Raw genomic sequence first — 19,174 nt, forward strand, 5'->3', positions numbered from 1 at the left:
CAGCGACTGCATAATTGACTGACTCATGATGACACAGCAATCTAACAGTACTAACAGTAATAATGAGAGAGTTTGCCCACTTAGCAGCTTCTGCTGGATAGTTTTTACAAGATGTATGTAATTTTGCAAGCAGAGTTAAGCATTGTACTTATATTTATTCATAGGGTTGAAAGGATTTCCAGCTCTCTTAATTACACCAAAGTTGCTTTTTCTTGATTTCTTGTTTATAGTCCCACTTTACCTCTTTTCTAATGGAATCGTCCTGAGACATTTATCACCTGCTGAAGCACGTAATTTTAAAATTGTTTTATGTAGTCATCTTAGGAGTGACATATTTACAGTGTTTGAGCTTTGCTCCTGCTTTCACTGTGTTTATTCCAGAGGGGTTTTCACTTTAGGGAAAATCATCCTTAGTGAAATAATACCCTAATTCAAAAATGTGAATTATTGGGGTCCCTGACATAGCTGTAATTTGGATCAGCAAGTTATTATTTTGAGATGCTGTGATGAAAGAGTTTTTAAGCAAATACACTGAAGTGTATTGATGAAGATTATCTATTCTTTTATAACTTTTAAAATGATGGAAAAATTTACTCTGCCTGTGAAACTCAAATACTTTGGAAACACTTTTAGGACTGGGTGTGTGAGTGGAGGGGGAAGGAGGGTGTTTGGACCATATTATTTACAGTTTCAGGTTAGATGCCTACTTTTCCTTTTATATAATTTTTGTAATTGAGAGAGATATCCTTGTGCAGAGCATGATTCAGAATACATAAGTTCTGGTTCCTGCACCAAGTGCCCCTGTGGAAATAGGAATCGCAGGGAGGTTAGCCTTTTAGCAAGGCAAGTAAATAGGGAGTGCTTAATGTTAGGCAATGTGAAAATCATTTCACAGGTTCAGACTTCAGTGTATTCCAATAATTCTTTGCACGTTTTAAGAATTTGTTACTGATTAAGTAGGATTCCTTTATGTACCTTAAATTTCAAGATCATTTAGGAGCCTCAATACAATACATTGTCTGGAATGTATTGTGCATCAGGGTCTTTCCAGTTTATTTCACTGTTGATTCATGTCAGTCAGCTGTGATGAGTTCATCTAAGTACTAGACAGAATGAAAGTCACCAGAACATTGCTCCCTGACTTCCTGATTTCACAAGAACTGTCCTGGTTTAGCTAACTGACAATAAAGTACGAATGCACTGTTTAAACAGTATTTAAAAAACCCAAACCATCCTAAATCAAAAATAAACTTTGCCTTCGGAGCACTAAATGCTTGTAGAAAGATGTGAAGTATAGCAGAGGACAAGTGGTTTGAATGTGTATCATCTTTTAATGTACTATAGTGGAAAGCTAGTGGTTTTTTTGTTTTTCTTATGCTAGTTCAGAAATGCCACAATTCAGGTATTATGTAACTCTTAGTAAGAGAAACCTTCCACTTTCCCCACTTCTTTTGTGTTCAGTTGTTCATAAAATGTATTTTTGTACCTCAAAATGCTGTATATAAATGAAATTTTCAATCAGTATTCATGAAGGATATTGTTTCAAATTAAATCTTCCATCTAGACAAAATTCAACATGCAAGAAAGATCAGATTGTGCTTTTCCATCACAAGGTTTCTAGGAATGGTAGGGTGTTCACTGTCTAATGTACAGCAGAAAGCAGATCAGCACTTTAAACCTGCAAAATATCACATTTTTAGATTTGATAAATCCTTTAGGATTTCTAGGGTATCATTTTTGCTAGCATAAGGTAGTATAAGAAAAGGAAGTACATAAGCAGAATACAGCTGGCACATGGAATGATCTACATATTGAAATATTGGGGGGGGGAGCAGAGAAAGGGAAGAAAATTTTAATGAATCTATAATTTGGTGATATACATTGCTTTGACAGTCGGTATAAAAAGTTCTTATGCTCTGACTTTAAAAGTGTACAGATACAAACATCAGTGAGTTAAATCCAGTTGGCAGTGGGTCACAAGTGGTGTTCCTCAGGGTGCAGTATCGGGGCCGGTTCTGTTTAATATTTTTATCAATGACCTGGATGAGGGGATCAAGTGCACCCTCAGTAAGTTTGCAGATGACACCAAGTTGGGACGGAGGCTTGATCTACTCAAGGGCGGGAGGGCTCTACAGAGGGATCTGGACAGGCTGGATCGATGAAATGAGGCCAGTTGTATGAGGTTCAACAAGACCAAGTGCAAGGTCCTGCCCTTCGGTCATAACAACCCCATGCAGCGCTACAGGCTTGGGGAAGAGTGGCTGGAAAGCTGCCTGGCAGAAAAAGACCTGGGGGTGCTGGTTGACAGCCAGCAGAATATGAGCCAGCAGTGTGCTCAGGTGACCAAGAAGGCCAACGGCATCCTTGCCTGTATCAGAAACAGTGTGGCCAGCAGGAGCAGGGAGGTGATTGTTCCCCTGTATTTGGCACTGGTGAGGCCACACCTCAAGTCCTGTGTTCAGTTTTGGGCCCCTCACTACAAGACAGACATTGAGGTGCTGGAGCGTGTCCAGAGAAGGGCAACCAAGCTGGTGAGGGGCCTGGAGCACAAGTCTTATGAGGAGTGGCTGAGGGAGCTGGGGCTGTTTAGCCTGGAGAAAAGGAGGCTGAGGGGAGACCTTATCACTCTCTACAACCACCTGAAAGGAGGTTGTAACGACGTAGCTGTTGCTCTCTTCTCCCAAGTAACAAGTGATGGGACAAGAGGAAACGGCCTCAAGTTGCGGCAAGGGAGGTTTAGATTGGATGTTAGGAAAAATTTCTCTATTGAAGGGGTTGTCAGGTATTGGAATAGGCTGCCCAGGGGAGTGGTTGAGTCACCATCCCTGGAGGTATTAAAAAAGCGTGTAGATGTGGCACTTCAGGACATGGTTTAGTGGGCATGGTTGACGGTTGGACTCAATGATCTTGAAGGTCTTTTCCAACCTAAATGATTCTATGATTCTGTGTTTTCTGATGTTTACTTGCATCTAGACACCCTCCCCCCCCCGACATTTTTTCAATGCTGTTTTGCAAACAGTGGCATTTGTGTTATGTGTAAGGTACTTACACATAAATTAAAGCTATGCTTTATAAAATCGTATTTCTTGCACAACACTGTACCAGAAACTTTCTGATAGTGATAGAAGGACAGTTCTCCACTTCAAGTGCAGGCTTCTGTGGAGAGCAGAGAATCTTCCCAAGGGAAGAATGATAACAGAAAGGGTAGAGTTTCTGGCTCTCGACATTTTACAGGTAATTTTGACAGTTAATTTCAGCCAAATGATTTCAATGCATTGCTGAGTCTGGATACTGTCTTTACAGTTTAAGTGAAGGTAGACTAAAAAGGTTGTTGGATGAAAACAAAAAATTTTCAACGGGAGAAATAATGCCATGGTAAATCTCTTTTTTTTTTAACACAAAGTGATCATTATCTGAGTATTATAGCTAAGTTTTAGATTCAGATCTTTGTTTCTTCAGATAGCTTGCAGTCTGGAAAGTTGGAGGGCCCTGCAACAAATTAACATCTTCCAGTTGTATTCAGTAATGATTTACAAACACTTATAGAATCATAGAATCATTTAGGTTGGAAAAGAGCTTCAAGATCATCGAGTCCAACCATCAACCATGCCCACTAAACCATGTCCTGAAGTGCCATGTCTACATCACACCACTTAAAACTGTTATATCTTCTGTGATAGCAAAGGCACTTCAAATAACTGAAATGCCTTTTATCATGTACTTGTATGCTTATGAAAAAGGAAATACTGATTTTATGAGCAGACTGTATTGGAATAAATTGCCTTGACAGGATGGTATTGCTAGAGGAAGATTAAACATGTAAAATATGATCTTGGCTTCACCTTTACAAGGATATATGAATGAGGAACAATCAGCCTTATAACTACAGTGATTTTAATAAAGCGTAATATATGTATTTGATAGTGTCTTATAGTACTGAATCACAGAAATTAAAGGTAGAAAAGACCTACTAAACAATCCGTTTCGTTTTCCTGGCCATGTGCTTCATCTGTTTTACTGTACAAAATTTCAAGTGATAGAAACTCTTTGATTCTATAGAATAGGTTCTACCATCAGGAAGATTTTTTCATTATCCTTCTTCCCTGACATCCCTTTTAGTCTAGGCTGCTGCTGAAGCCGTGCCATTTTTTTCAGAAAATAATTCAAGATTTATAGTGGGGAAAAGAAGACAGACAACAGATGCAAACATAGACACACGCACAACATAGAGAACTGTGGTGCGTTAACCCTGGCTGGATGCCAGGTGCCCACCAAAGCAGTTCTATCACTACCCTCCCTCAGCTGGAGAGGGGAGAGAAAATATAACAAAGGGCTTGTGGGTCGAGATAAGGACAGGAGAGATCACTCACCAATTACTGTCATGGGCAAAACATCCTCAACTTGGGGAAAATTAACTCAATTTATTACCAATCAACCAGAGTAGGGTAATGAGAAATAAAACCAAATCTCAAAACACCTTCCCTCCACCCCTCCCTTCTTCCTGGGCACAGCTTCGCTCCTGGATTCTCTACCTACCTCCTCCAGCAGTGCAGTTACGGTCAGTTCATCACACATTGTCTCTGCCACTCCTTCCTCCTCAGGAGGAGGACTCATCACACTCTTCCCCTGCTCCAGCATGGGGTCCCTCCCACAGGAGAAAGTTCACAAACTTCTCCAACGTGAGTCCTTCCCATGGGCTGCAGTTCTTCACGAACTGCTCCAGCATGGGTCCCTTCCACAGGCTGCAGTCCTTCAGGCACAGAATGCTCCAGCATGGGGCCCCCACAAGGTCACAAGTCCTGCCAGAAAAACCTGTTCCATTGTCGGTTCCTCTCTCCACAGATCCGCAGGTCCCACCAGGAGCCTGCTCCAGTGCGGGCTTCCCAAGGGGTCACAGCCTCCTTTGGGCACCCAGCTGCTCCGGTGTGGGGTCCTCCCCGGGCTGCAGGTGGAGATCTGCTCCACCGTGGACCTCCCTGGGCTGCAGGGGGACAGCCTGCCTCACCAGGGTCTTCCCCACGGGTTGCAGAGGAATCTCTGCTCTGGCACCTGGAGCATCTCCTCCCCCTCCTTCTGCACTGACCTCGGTGTCTGCAGGGTTGTTTCTCTTACATATTCTCACTCCTCTCTGCGGCTGCTGTTTCTATGTGTCCCGCAACTTTTTTTTCCTTTTTAAATTTGTTATCCCAGAGGTGCTACCACTATCACTGATTGCCTTGGCCTTGGCCAGAGGTGCGTCCGTCTTGAAGCTGGCTGGCATTGGCTCTATCAGACACAAGGGAAGCTTCCAGCAGCTTCTAACTGAAGCCACCCCTGCTACCAAAACCTTGCCACACAAACCCAATACAAGAACAAATCTCTCTGTGTGGTGATTAGCATAGTTATGGAAAAGAGAGGATCTTTTTTCCAGTCCTTGCTCAAATTCTGTCCAGGTCCTGTTACAGACTTCTCAATTAATTTTGGATGAGGCTTGTGGTCTCAGTATCAACTCCTGGTCTGAAAAGACTGTTTCCAACATCTCTGGTAGACATTCAGCTATTTTTGTGAGTCAGAGAACAAAACTGGTTTCCCCTGTGGAAGGCGATAGATGGCTTTGGTGAAAAAGCAGTGCGCCTTATTAAGATAGTTAAGCTGATGGTGTGAATGCCTCCTGGCCATTCAGCAAGTGTGCTTCAAGATGAAGCTTTAGTTAAAAATCTGTGACATGAAAACATTTGTTTCAATACCCTGTAGATTTTTTAACATAACCTCTAGAGAACAGCTCAGCCTGAAACCATATTTGAATCCGCAGAACACTTTATTCCTTTTGGAAAACGTATATTTTTTTAATGAAACGTAGAGCAGTACCTTAGCTATACTAACACAAAGAAGTGCTTTGATAACTAATTTGTAGGGATTACCAGTGTGAGAGAGAAATTATGAGCTCCAAAACTTTATAATTATTTACCATCTTTCGATGCATCCACAGGTCTCAAAACTATCCCGTTCTTAGCACCTTAAATTTGCAATCATTGTCAATGATTTTGTTGGCTAAGTATTGTGCATTTCTGCCATCTGCTGGCGAACACTTTGAATGCACATCCAAATTCTACAATATTTCTTATGATTCTAGTGTATTTTATACAGCTTGCATTTTGTGTCATTTTACCTACATTATAAATTATATAATAGAAGCTAAATTCTGTAAAATTTCCCAGGAGAATTGTATTTTATGGATAAGTGCATATGCACTACTTTTCTGTGCAGTAACATTTCTTTGTACACTTCAAATGCCTTCAAACAGGTATCAGAATGAATTTGATGAGAATGGTTGTGAATACTCAGTCAGCTTGGTGATTTGTCAATCATATGTCATTGAATGGACTGTATCACATTTGTATTATATTGAAGACAAGAATTTTACTTTCTTCTAGATAGCTTAATCAGGTCAGCTTTCACAGAGCATGTACGTTTTTACAGGGTACCAGTTAAAGTGATATTTCACAACAGGCTTTTGAGTTCTTACAATATTAATAGCAAAAGGTAACCTTGTGACAAATATGTCTTTGTCATAACATCCACAACGAATTCTTATGAATGTTGTTGCATGCAATTGTGAAAATATGCTTCTCCTTCTCTCTCTTCCACTGATGAGAAGTCAAGCAAGTTAGCCAAAAGGCACTGGAGCAGAGGAGAAACACAATGACAGTACTAGGCTCAAGTGTCATTAGTTCCTGTCACCTAGCTGATGTTCATAGAAACTGAGTGCTTGCTTCCCTACAACTCTGAATTCAAAGTAAACTGGATAATTTAAATCATCTTCTCTTCCCAGTCTATCGCTGTCTGTGAGTGGTACTTAACACTGTGTAGCAAACTGACCCTAAATTAATTCTGTTTTCTATTCTACTCTGCTTGGGAGGTACCATAGGTAGGGGGGGGGTACCTTGATTTTTCTTGTGTGAATGAGTGGCAGGCTTAGCCCCAAAGTAGTCTTACTCTCTGAATGTTGAGGAGCTATTGCAAGTTACTATTGCACCTGATACCAGTTATATTGCCTTAAATAAAAGTGATTCTTAGTTTATCTGGCTGGCTGGCTGGACTGCTTTGACCTCTTGCATCTTTTCTCCTCCTGTCTCCTTCTGAGAAGAAAAATTTGATAGAGCAAGAATTCATCTTTAGTAGAAAAAAAAAATCCAGTCTTAAGCTTATAGTTACCTATGAACAAATGCATATAGTTTATTGCCATGCTGCTTTACACATGATCCTAAGCCGTGCTTGTCACTAGCTTCTTCTCTTCAATATTAAGCATTACATCCTCTAGTATCATCGGTTAACTTTATTAGCATGGATTTTACTTTTCCTCCAGAATATTAATAGAAGTATTAAATAACTTAAGGTCAAGAACACATCCTTAAGATGACTCCCAGGGAAGACATGCCAGATTCATTTCAATGGTTCTTGGTCCATTTAATGAGTGCCATGGCAATGCTGACTAAATTACATCAGTATTTATAGCTTGATCACTCAAATATGACATTTAATGGAAAAAACAATGGGATAGGAAATTTTTCTAAAATATATAGTTAAATATAATTCTTTACCTTGACCACTTAATTACTTCGTAGTAGAATTCTTTGTTTTGTCTAAGTGATTAATACGCCTATGGTTACTTCTTTTAAACATATGGAAATAACATTAACTTTCTTAAATATTTCTGGAACTTCTATAAACTATATGTGCCAGACTCACTGAAAACCAACAGTAAGTAGACCACAGAGTGAGTTTTTAAAACTATTGGATAAAAGTTATGCAGACATGATGATTTAAAAATGTCTGGCTTAATGGATGTTTTTATTAGCATTCTTCTTAGTCACGCTAGAAAGGCAAGTATGCCATCATTACATGATTGGCTTTTTCTCAGTTATGAAATAAAATAGATCTGGGACACTTCTGCCTTTTCTCCATTATTACTGAAATGTCTATCATGCCGCTAAATGCTATAAGTAAAATGTAATTTATTTGCAATGCATTATGTCTGTTGTTGGTTAACATAGTTCATAAACACTTTCTTCTTTTTGATATTTGATGTTTTTAAACACAAATTATATATTACTGTTTTGGACGTCTGTTGTTTGGTTTGGGGTTTTTTTTGTGGTTGTTTTTTTTTTCTCTTTTTTTTCCATGAACAGTAAATATAATAGGTATTTTCATTTAAACAACCTAAATTTGAATTCCATAATCACTTTTTCCTTGTTGCCAAGATGAAGTCATGTAGACAACCCTCCCTTCAATGAAACCCTCTTAGTATTCTTTTGTGGTTACAATATTTAGAACTTCTAAAGGTATACTAGTATTCTTCAGCATATGTTTTTCAGATAGACATTTCCATGGTGTAAACCAATTTTTTTTTTTCCCCGCATGTATTATACAAAGGAACATAAGCAGCTAGACTTTACATTATCTGATATACCCAAGTTGTCTATTGTCATCATCACTTAATGTTCTATTTCATGTTTTTTCTGGACATCAATCCATAAACATTCATGATCATAGTCTGCCAAATTTAGCGATTCAGAAACACAGAATGTCATTTTGGAATAGATGGACTGCTAAAATTCTAAGTATTTTATAATAACTGATTTAAAATTTTTCACTCATATTTCATACAGTCATACTCCCTCAAGGATAGTAATAGGATGGTAATATCAAGTATATGGGATGTATGCTAAAAAATAAATCACTGCAATTCCTCTTAACAGCCAAACACTTTGCATTTTTATTGTAAGATATTATGTAATTTTCTTCTCTCCATATTCTTTCCTGTCTAATCACAACATGTTCTCAACATCCGGATATTATGTGAAAAAACACTCTAATGTTTTCTTTCAGTTTAATTACTTTATGACTGCTCTTGCGTTCTTTAATGGTTTCAGTGGTCTTTCATACTCCGTGATTAAGTCCCTTCTGCTCAAATGAAGGCTACCCAGACTGTACAGTTTTGTCTTTAATTGAATGCGGAATAATGTTCTGAAAGAAGAAAGCTCTTTCCCTCAAACTGTTTAGGGAACCCATAATTCACTTATGCTGTCTTCCGGCATTTGTATTCCTTTGTATGAGGGGCATTTAAAAATGCTACTTGTAGTGTCCAAAAAGATCATTGTATTAACATTAGGTAGATGCTTTCCAAATTTTCCTGAGCTATCTATAGCATGTAAGTAACCTGTACACTTTCCTGAGTGGTAATATGAGAGATAAGGTTAATATTTTTATTTAACTAATTGTTTCTTATCTTTAAAAGTCAGCTGAAAGACCAGTTGAAAATAAAATTTCATGTCTTGGCTCCAAGATAGTATGTTAACTTGTACAGAACCTTGTAGGTATTCAATCTATTCATTATACATTATCCTGTAGTTTTTCCCCGATACCTTTTTTCACTCATTTCTTGGTAACTGTTTTGGGTTTTTTTATTCATTTGAATCTGAGTAATGTTGTTGCAGGGTGTGATCTTCTCAACTTTGAATTTTCAATGCTTGTTGTTAACAGTATTTTATACTTTAATATAAATAATATCTGCATAAGCCCCAAACCAGAAGTCCTTATACCAAGAAGATGAGAGTTTATATTCTGGTAATTTTAACATAAGTTTTATGATTTCTGGCAACTGTTTTTGAGCTTTAGCTCATTTTGTATTTCTAAGCATCTAACTTCTGTAACACAGCTTTAATGATCTCTTTTATCTTTTAAACCCTGGACTAAATGTACTGAGATGTCCGTGTAGCTCTCATTAATTCAGCACCAGTGGTCTTGTTTGCTCTGTGGTGCATGAGGCTTGGTTTATGTGGAATTAAGAGAAGATGCATTATGCAGTTTAAGTAATTAAAAAACCCCAAACTAGCCATGTTCCTCCTGGCCTTTTTGCAAGACTGAATTAGTCATAAGCAAATCCTGTTGAGACTGGAATTGGTATAAACTGCAAAGATAGTTGGAATTTCACTAGAAAGATTAGAAGTTAGGAATTCCGTACAAGACTTTAGAAAGTTCATTATAGTGGCTGTTCTTACTGAATATCAGAGAGTTCTGAATGAACTTAGGTATTCAACTGATAATGGAGGTTTAAATAAACCAGATCATTCATTTCCTTTCAATAATCTTTTGGCAATTCCTTTGCTCAACTTTATATACATGAAACTAAGAAAAGTCAGAGAGGATTTGATTTTCATTCTTCTTATAATTCCAAACTCGAAAAGGGAAACTTCATTAATACGTTTATTTAGATGCACTGCTTGACCATCACCTGATAGGCCAAAAATCCATTGGGATTAGGTAAGATTACTTCTTGTGCTTCTGTGCTTCAGATACTGATATAAGCAAAATTCTGACCTTCCTGTTTATATGACATTTCAGAAGTAACACTTGGATGGATAATAGTTTGCAACAATGTTATATTCCATCTCAATCTGTTCCTTAATCCACTATTCAATTTTTGCAATTGCAGTAATTTGCCATACAAAGTCAGGTGACACGTAGAGAAGGAAAATTTGGGATACAGAGATAAGTGTTCTTCCAGCTGAAGTGTTTTCTGAGGTATTGGAGTGCAGGATATTTATACCATCTGGCAGAGTTTCATACAATATTGACTTAAGAAAATAGTATCTTTCATAGTTTGCCACTTTTTGCCACTTGTTTCACATCATTTTTTTGAATGCCTAAGGTTCTGTAGTACTTCTGTATTTTTAGTGTCTATGCTTACATTATGCAAGGCTTATTCGTGATTCACTGCTGACCCCCAGACACTTAGCATTCATTAACTTTGTTATCGCGTTCAGCAGTGTTTAGTATCATACTATCTCAAATTCTAAATAATAAAATAAAAATAGAAACATGGCAGAGAAAATCCAGTACATAAATGGAAGGACGTTTCTGTGCATCACAAAAGTATCTCTGGAGTTACTGACTCCTCTGTAACTACTTGCACTGCAGTGGTGTACCTCATGGATTGCCAGAAAGTCTTTGCCAATAAAGCTAATGATGCTCAGAGGGCAGTATTTGCTTGTTCTTTGTAAGTATATGTTTTTGGATCTTTCTGCTGGTTTTCCCAGTTTATTCTGTTCAGGGAACTTTTTAATACGGAGCACTGTTAAATAAGCTGCTACCAAACTTTGGAGTGCACTTTTTTTCATTTGGGCATTTAGTTTTTAACTCTTTTTGAAAAAAATCAGTACATTGTGTTTGCAAATTTTATATAGGCTTATGTTAGTCACAAAACATTTTGCTCTAAATCTGTCTACTGATCTTACTTCTCTGATATGATACGTATAAAGGGATATGAAGCCAAAGAATTTTAATTTTCTTGGTATTTTATGTTCCAACTATCTAAGGTTATCTTGTCTTCAAAACTGCACAGGCATTTGTTGGAAGTAGGCTTTCTTATGAATTCTACCTAGATGCTACTTCAGATCAAAAGCTGAATATTGGAAAATCAGCCAGTTTGACTTTATCAGCTCTTTTGCTTATTGCTAGTAAAAATATAGCAGATGGCAGATAAAGATCAAAAACAATAATGCATCTTTTAATTTAAAAATAGTGTTTAAACTTAGAAAAATGTGGTTTTCTACACAAGTAAAACTTTTTTTCTAAAGCCATTTTCTTGTTTGAGTTATGGGTGATTTACACAGAGAAATTATTTTGCCTTCTTTTTAAATCAGCTTCTATTAAGTAAGGCAGATCGAAGTGTGCTGTACAGGGGCAGGTCTAGTACACAGCATTTTGTTCAGCATTATCCTACAAGGAGTGCTGTTTTTATTAAATATAATAATATTGTAGCGTCACTGTGGGTGTTTAGCTGAATAGAATTGGCCATGTAGTATCTTAAGTGTCAAATTCAATTTCAAGAGGTTTTGCATTCAGGTCAGGATATCTGGAGACAATAGTCTGCATAATCAAAAGGAACATGTTGTAGTCGCTCATAAGCAAAGATGATTGAGAGCAAAATTGTTTAGTCTACTGCATTATGAGATTTCTGAGGTACTAAAAACTCTCCAGTGGTTATTTCTCCATTATCACCTAGTTACTCTGCTGCTCAGTATAAATTATCTATCAGCTTTATTGTCTTCCTAATTGGTGGTTATGTTTTTCTTTGATTAACCCCTTACTGTGTGGAACATTTTCCTTCAGAACCGTAGGAGTGTTTGTACAGGTGTGCTCATGCTGCACTACAGAGACACACTGGTTCCTTTCCAACCACTGTGCATTCAGCAGTTAATGCCAGTCTCATTCATCCACACTGAAGCCCCTTGGTCGTTCAAACTGTCCTGTACTTGAAGATTTAGAATAATTTCAGCTGATGCTAGACTTAGGGGATGTGGATGCCTACCTTCGTAGCCTAGCAGAAAGGTGTTTTATTGCTAAGAGCTAGCTGTAATGTTAGTGGCCAAGTATGGCACCGACATACTTGTGTGCTGATGTCAGAGTGAATACTATTTTCACATTATATCAGTTTGCTCACTTTTACTTAATTCTGATCTGGGATGCTTTTCTCTGAGGTAAGTCAAGTGAGTCAGTGAAGTTCAAGGATGTAATGACTTGTCAGCCTTGGGACAGAAGAAGAAATAATTACAGTGGGATAAATATAAAATTCTAATATGATTTGAATGCCTTTTACAACCTTTGTATTTATTCTTTTTTTCAAAATTCAACCTTTGTGACCCTTTCCTGTTCAACATCCAACTTCCATATCTATTATTGAAATTCTAAATCCTACACGGGTTCATACTAATGTTCTGTTACGTAAAGACTGCTGTAGGTAATAGATATGATGTTATTTAGAAGCTTACTTTTAAATTATGTACTTAAGTGATTAAAGATGTATGTAATAAAATAAATCAAGTTAATTGTTATTAAAATTTTAATTGTAGATATATAATTTTTATATAATTTAATTATTTAAAATTTAGGTATTTATTAAAGCATAGTTAATGAAGTGTTTAGTAATGGTTAGGTATGTCATTATGAGAATACTAACTCTTAAGAAAAAGTTATTTTTATAGTGGTTAGTTGGCAGGCAATATATATCATGATGGTGTGGCTGTCAATGAACATCTGAGTCTCTACATGTAAAATACTGCAAGTATAAATTCAAATGAGATGGGATAATTTGTAAATAAAATAGTGTGATCCCAGCTTTTATTTTCTATTAAATTCCATATTAACACTGAGTTTGGATTCTTCTGCATTGTTTCACTTCCCTTTCTATTGTGGGCAAAGCATAAAAAGCAGAAAAAAAGCAGAGACATCTGAAAAATAAAAACAAACCAAGACAGGTTCATCTGGATTCTCTCATGCTCACTCTTACCTAGGAAATTAATCTAAAGAAAATTATATACATTTGCATGCTGGGCAGATCATGTAAGAAATGTGTTGCATTCAGTGGAAAATAACATGATACATAGATTTGGAGGAACAGCATCTTCTAGGAAAACATTAGACACCTACTTTTCTAGGCAGTGGTTCTAATCTACTCTGATAGTGCACAGAAATTTTCCGTATGTGTTCTTAGTGATTTGGTAACATTGGCCTATTAATGCAAACATTTGTGTGAGCTTGAAACTCCCTGAGAATTTGCTTCTCAGTAGGCAGATCACAGACAAATTTTCTGTCTAACATGAATTTGAAGAGAGGAATTTTAAATGCTACTCCCTTTACTGGATTTATTCTTGATTCAGCCTTAGTGCTGAATTGACACTTGCAGTTCTTAGACTTTGTATTTAAACATGATACAATACTGATCAGGTAAAGACTATTTTTTTAGTACTGGCATGAGGTGAAATAAACGATACTGATAAGTGGTGTATGGACCTACATGACAGCTATGTTTTAAAAAAGCAGTTAAAACAATTTCTATGAAATTTTATGCCTAAATTCTTAATCCAACAGCTGGTATGAAATACTCTGTTTGTTATTACAATATAAATTTACACCATGTGCACAGAGTCATTCTCTACACTGAGTAAAGGGACATCACTTCTCTTGGGCAGGCATAAATATTTTATGAAGTTTGGCACCATTCTGGTCAGAAAATGGATTTTTTTTTTTTTTTTTTTTTTTTTGCTCTTGGATCATAGTCACATATAGAATTTTGTGGTGTATAATTTTCATAACTGGTTTTTCATAATTAATATATGTATCTGTTCATATCCATTCTTTAAATATTTTCTTTGTGCAATTCAAAGGCTAAAGAAGGTTCAATGGCTAGGATGCTTTATATCATACCAGTTGATTAGAACTGAAACATTTGACTCCTTTTCAAGTTATGGCCCGTGCCTTGTGACTCACAGCAGCAAAGACAGTCAGAACTGCAAGTCTTTTTTTTAAACCACCATCCTGCAGCATGAGTCAGGCTTTAGATCTGGACTTTGTCCTTCCTTTGTCTTTGTTCTTATCATTTGTCCTGCCCCATGGTTACAGTCTGTGATTATAGCATATTCCTGATTTGACTGCAATTTGTTCCTCATGAATGACAGGGAAAATTATACAAGATGCTAACTTCATTCTTCAGAAAGTGAAACTACTTTACATTGAGTTGTAATGGGCACTTTAAAAAACAAACCCCAAGTTTCCAACCTTCAGTGCCACCTCTCTGCAAGGTTAGCTTGCTGAGGTGTAACCTCTTATTTCAAGGGTCATCTTGATTTTAGTGAAGTGTCCAATTAATTTATTCTCCAAAAATCAAAGAATTAAAAAGACATATTTTGCATCCTTTTTGAATGTGGACTTCAGTATCTAGAAAGGATTACACAACTGTATGATAAAAAAATATAGAAAAATGAGATGAATAAATTCCTTTTCTTCCTAGCTCTTTTCTTCCATAAGATAAGTATGAATATTCTTTATTCTTCCCTTCATGCTTTCAGCCTTTCGTTACAAATGGCACCACTATCAGTTTGGTGGGATAATACTTCCTCTATAAAAATATGATGCTTACAAGATAATACACTCTGATTTTATGTAGAGATCTGCTATTCATTCGTTACTGGGTATATCTCTGCTTGTCTTACATTGCCTGAAGTGGTATAAAGCAGAAAGTTAGTATTTACATATCTAGTGACTGTTTTTGTTATTGCTTCTGCAAAGCTTTCTGAAAATGGTTTCATATCTTAAGACTTTGAGACTGGGAGATAAAAAGCTAAATAATGCAACTACATGTATTTCTTCAGGAACTCAAGTTTGGGTTGTAAATTGACCTTCTAAATCATTTAGTGAGATTAATGAGCAGTAAGTACTTGGCAGAACTAACATTAGATTGTTATGTTTTTGTGATAACCCATAGACAGTACTTCAAAGCTGTACCAAAAAGTAGTTGCTGGCCAACCTGTATAGTTTTTGTATTCAGACACACCAGGTTATTTTTTTTTTTCTATGAATAATACTTTCACCCTTTTTGAAATAGGACCAATGAAAATTTTATGGGCCATTTCTTGTAGAACTATGGCTTTTACACTGTAGTTTCAGAAGTAGCAACCCGAGAGGAAAGATAACGTGGAACATTCTGCATTGTCTTACTGTAAAATAAATTAAAAAGTAATTTTCAAGGAGAGAATGGTCACTGGATATAAAAAAGTTATTTTTCTCTGCAGTGGGTTTCTCCTTGGCAGGTTTCCTTGTGTTTTAAGTTTTTTCTAGATTGTGGTTTTGGGCACAACTGTAAGCAGATAGTATCCTACAAAAGCACAGCAAATCAGTCATCCCTGTCTAACCTGTGCTTCAGAGAGCAATAATTTGATACCCACTTATACCCAATACATTAGTTGTCTGTGCCAAAGATCTATTCTTCCCTTGCCCTCTTAGAAGATGATACAGCAAGCACCTAGTTCCTGCATAGCCAAAGGTAAAGTGGAGCTCAGCTGCTGAGAAGTCTTGCTTTCTTCTTCTGCATATTTGAGATTAATAGTTTCACATTTGGATGGAACTTGAAAGCAAGTTATCATTTAATTGTAGCAATGCTTCCACAAGTGTATCAGTCCATTTTTATGGCAAGTTCAGGGAGGGTCATTGAGTGATATGCTCCAGGGATAGGCTTCTGCTGAAAATATGGAAAACTTCAGTTGTAACATACTTTAAGTAGTTTGGGTTCATTGAAGGTACAATAGATTTTAACAAGTCATCCAAGAGCTTTTTAGAACAGAATGGATGTTAATTAGTTTGGAGTAAATACTTCAGAGCAAACTGCACGGATCTCCAGTGTTTCTGATAACACAGAGTTTAGGAGTTTTAAGTCTACCTCAGACCAGAAGACTGTCAGCTCTGTCCCTCACAGGGGTAGGAAAAAGTACAGAAACACTGGGAACAGTGCTATTTTCCTAATGGCATCATCTTCATCTGCTTAATTGAACTTCAGACTTTCACTCAGATGCTCATCTGAGCTAGAAAACGGGATATCTAAAAGGTAGTTTTCTTGACAACTGAAGAAAAAAATAATATAACCTATAGAGAACAATTTTCTGTAATCTGATTTTATATATAATATGAAAATTTTGCCAAGTAATAGATAATGTAGATGGTAAAGAACTGTACTCTCACTGAAAACAGGAAGCCCTCATGAGTAATCAGGTTGTAGAACAAAATGCTAAAAAACATTCCATTGGAAAGCAGAAACATCTGCACAGGAAAGTACTACAAACATCTTTGTGTGGTTCTGTGATGCTGCATAGTGATTGTCAGCACAATATGTCATCATCTTGCTGCTGCTGAAATTTAGATTCATGTTTGTTTAACTTGTGGTACAGTTTTATTTTAAATTTATTTCCAGTTTTTGTCATTTAATTCATATTTGCAGATTTTTATGTATGCAACAGATTTAGCAGAGCACTGACAGAGAAAGAGAGAAAAACTGATAAAAATCTGGCTATGCCAAGGAGCTGAGAGAGTTAAAGGAATACTGTCAAATTACTAAAACCAAAATATAGTTTATGTAAACTAAACAGCTTGGCTCTTGCTATTTATTACTTGGCTACTGTTTTCCTTTAGAGATGTTCCAGGCTTGCAAGGTGAAATGGTTTCTACACCCAAACATTTGCTGTACTAAGTACAAAGTACATTAATGATACGTTTAAAATTGGATAATACCAATATTATAATATTATTCAAGATGAAATACAAAAAGAAAGATAGTGTGCCTCATATAGTAAAAAGTAAGTAGGACGTTCTTTCAGTTTGAGCCATACAAGATGTGGTTAGTAACACAGATAAGTACTAACTTCTTCAAATCTTTCCAATTTGAGAGGAATGATTCAAGTGCTCACAGGTATATTATATATATGTCTGCATGCATATGTAAAGAATCAAAAATTACTCCCACTAGACTTAGTGGAACTTTACTATTATTACCAGTGGGAACTTGACCAGGTTGTTTGTAAGAACATAATGTAAAGGTTACAACGTAAAGGAGTCACAGAAGTGGTTTGCCTCTGGTTCACTCTCTGCATATTACTTGGCAATTTGAAATTTGTATGTACTGTTCTCCCCATTTCTATATTTGGCATTGTCACCCTTTAATAACTTTTCCAAAATGCTTTAAGATCCTGTATATTTCCTATAAGCACATGGTGCAGTCTATTTGTGTGTCTGCTTTGCATTGTACTCCAGATGGCATTGATCTATTTTTGGCATATACATCTTTGTGGCTCCTCTGGGGACAAAAAATAGGAATGATAAGCATATTCCTCGAAATGAAGATAGCTTTTTCAAGATGAAGTTTGTATGTTATGCTCAAAGCAGGAAAGTTGACTATCGTATATCATGGAAAAAGTATCTCACATTTACATTTTATTTTAAAGAGCTTTTTCTAATTGAATGAGATGGTAGCTGACTGAACAAAAATCCAGTCTTATGAATAATCACAGAGCGAGTCTGTTTGAGAGAACTAATGCACTCTATTCTTTGTGCTTTTGCTTGATGGCTCAATTGCCTTCTTTTTTTTTCTTTTTTTTTTTTTTTCCCTTCAGTAATATAGTTGTCATTAACTGGGATTAGATGAAGGGTTGTGTTTGTCTGGGGTTTTTTATTTCATCTGGGATAAATCCTGTAAGAGTTGACTGATTACGTGACCTCTGCTTTCTGCATAGTAGCTTCAGCTGGAAGACAGATATGTGAAGTTGCCAAAGAAAATAATACACACTAAACAATTCACTTTATGTAAATGAACTAAAAGAACTATATTCTTTATAAGAGCACCTGTTCATTCCAAGTGAACAGCATCACATTTTGAATCAATGGGTGTGGTTCTTTGGTGTATCTGAAAGAAGCTTATGTGGTAATATCCGGATAGAAGATGGCTTTTAAGCTCTAATACATCATGGATCAGAGAAGCATCTGCACTGCCTGCCTGCTTCTGTGATTTGTTTTGTCCATCCAGTCTGTGATACTCTTAGTCTGTTTTGTGAGGCTGAGTTTTGTATTTGAATTAATTGCTTGTTTCATGCTAACAGAAATGGACTAGATTATACTGAATTCTCTTTTGGTAACAATATGTAAAGGTGAACTTTGCATTATCCTGTGTCCAGTTAAATAAATCTGCTTTCAAAGAGTTCTGTTAAAGGAAGAACTCTGAGCTGTCTCTCCGTGTTGATACTGAATTGTCAAAAAAGAAAGGTAAATATATGACTAACTTCACCATTAGTGGATGCTGTGACTGAAGACTGGACCCCAATACTTATGTGCAGTGCTCCTGAAGCTGAAGATACATAGTCATGATTTCCAGCAAGATTTTAGTCTACCACAACACTTCTGGGGGCACGCGTACAGAAACTTATAAAAGTACTAGACGACGTAAAAAATCTCTTGGAGAATTGTTCCAAAATGGATATCGTGTCAAAGCTGGACATAATATCCCTGAAAAGGAAGAACAACATACTTTTCGAAACTCTCTGGTGTCTTGTTATAGGGTCGGCTCATACTGGGGTAAGGTCTAACTCTAAACTTTGTCTTCAGAGCTGTAGTTTGTGTTTCTGTCTCTGGTGCTAGTGTTGTTCTCTTCTAAAAAGACATTATATTTAATTTTTCAACTTAAAAATAACACTGCAGTATTTCAGTTTCTTTCGAGGAAAAATTCCTTCCCAAACCCACATGCTTTAATGTGCTCATATCTCCCTCATCAAAGGGGTTCGGTGTTCACCTAGAATCAAGTAATCCACTCTTTACC

General features: G+C 36.6%; 1 protein-coding gene across 25 annotated transcripts in view; it reads left to right on the forward strand.

The window, feature by feature from the left end:
• KCNMA1 (potassium calcium-activated channel subfamily M alpha 1) overlaps positions 1–19,174 on the forward strand; it is a 531,710-nt gene that overhangs the window by 327,544 nt on the left and 184,992 nt on the right. Inside the window, exon 1 of one of the 25 annotated variants that reach the window (XM_049810046.1) lies at positions 18,375–18,933. The exons of the other annotated variants lie outside the window; for them this stretch is intronic. Within the exon in view, the coding sequence (XP_049666003.1) occupies positions 18,723–18,933 (211 nt within the window). The 5' untranslated portion in view covers positions 18,375–18,722. Of the gene's footprint in view, positions 1–18,374; positions 18,934–19,174 lie in introns of those variants that run through there. 25 annotated transcript variants of the gene reach the window in all.

Source organism: Accipiter gentilis, chromosome 9 (genome assembly GCF_929443795.1).
Source record: "Accipiter gentilis chromosome 9, bAccGen1.1, whole genome shotgun sequence".
Lineage (NCBI taxonomy): Eukaryota > Metazoa > Chordata > Aves > Accipitriformes > Accipitridae > Astur > Astur gentilis.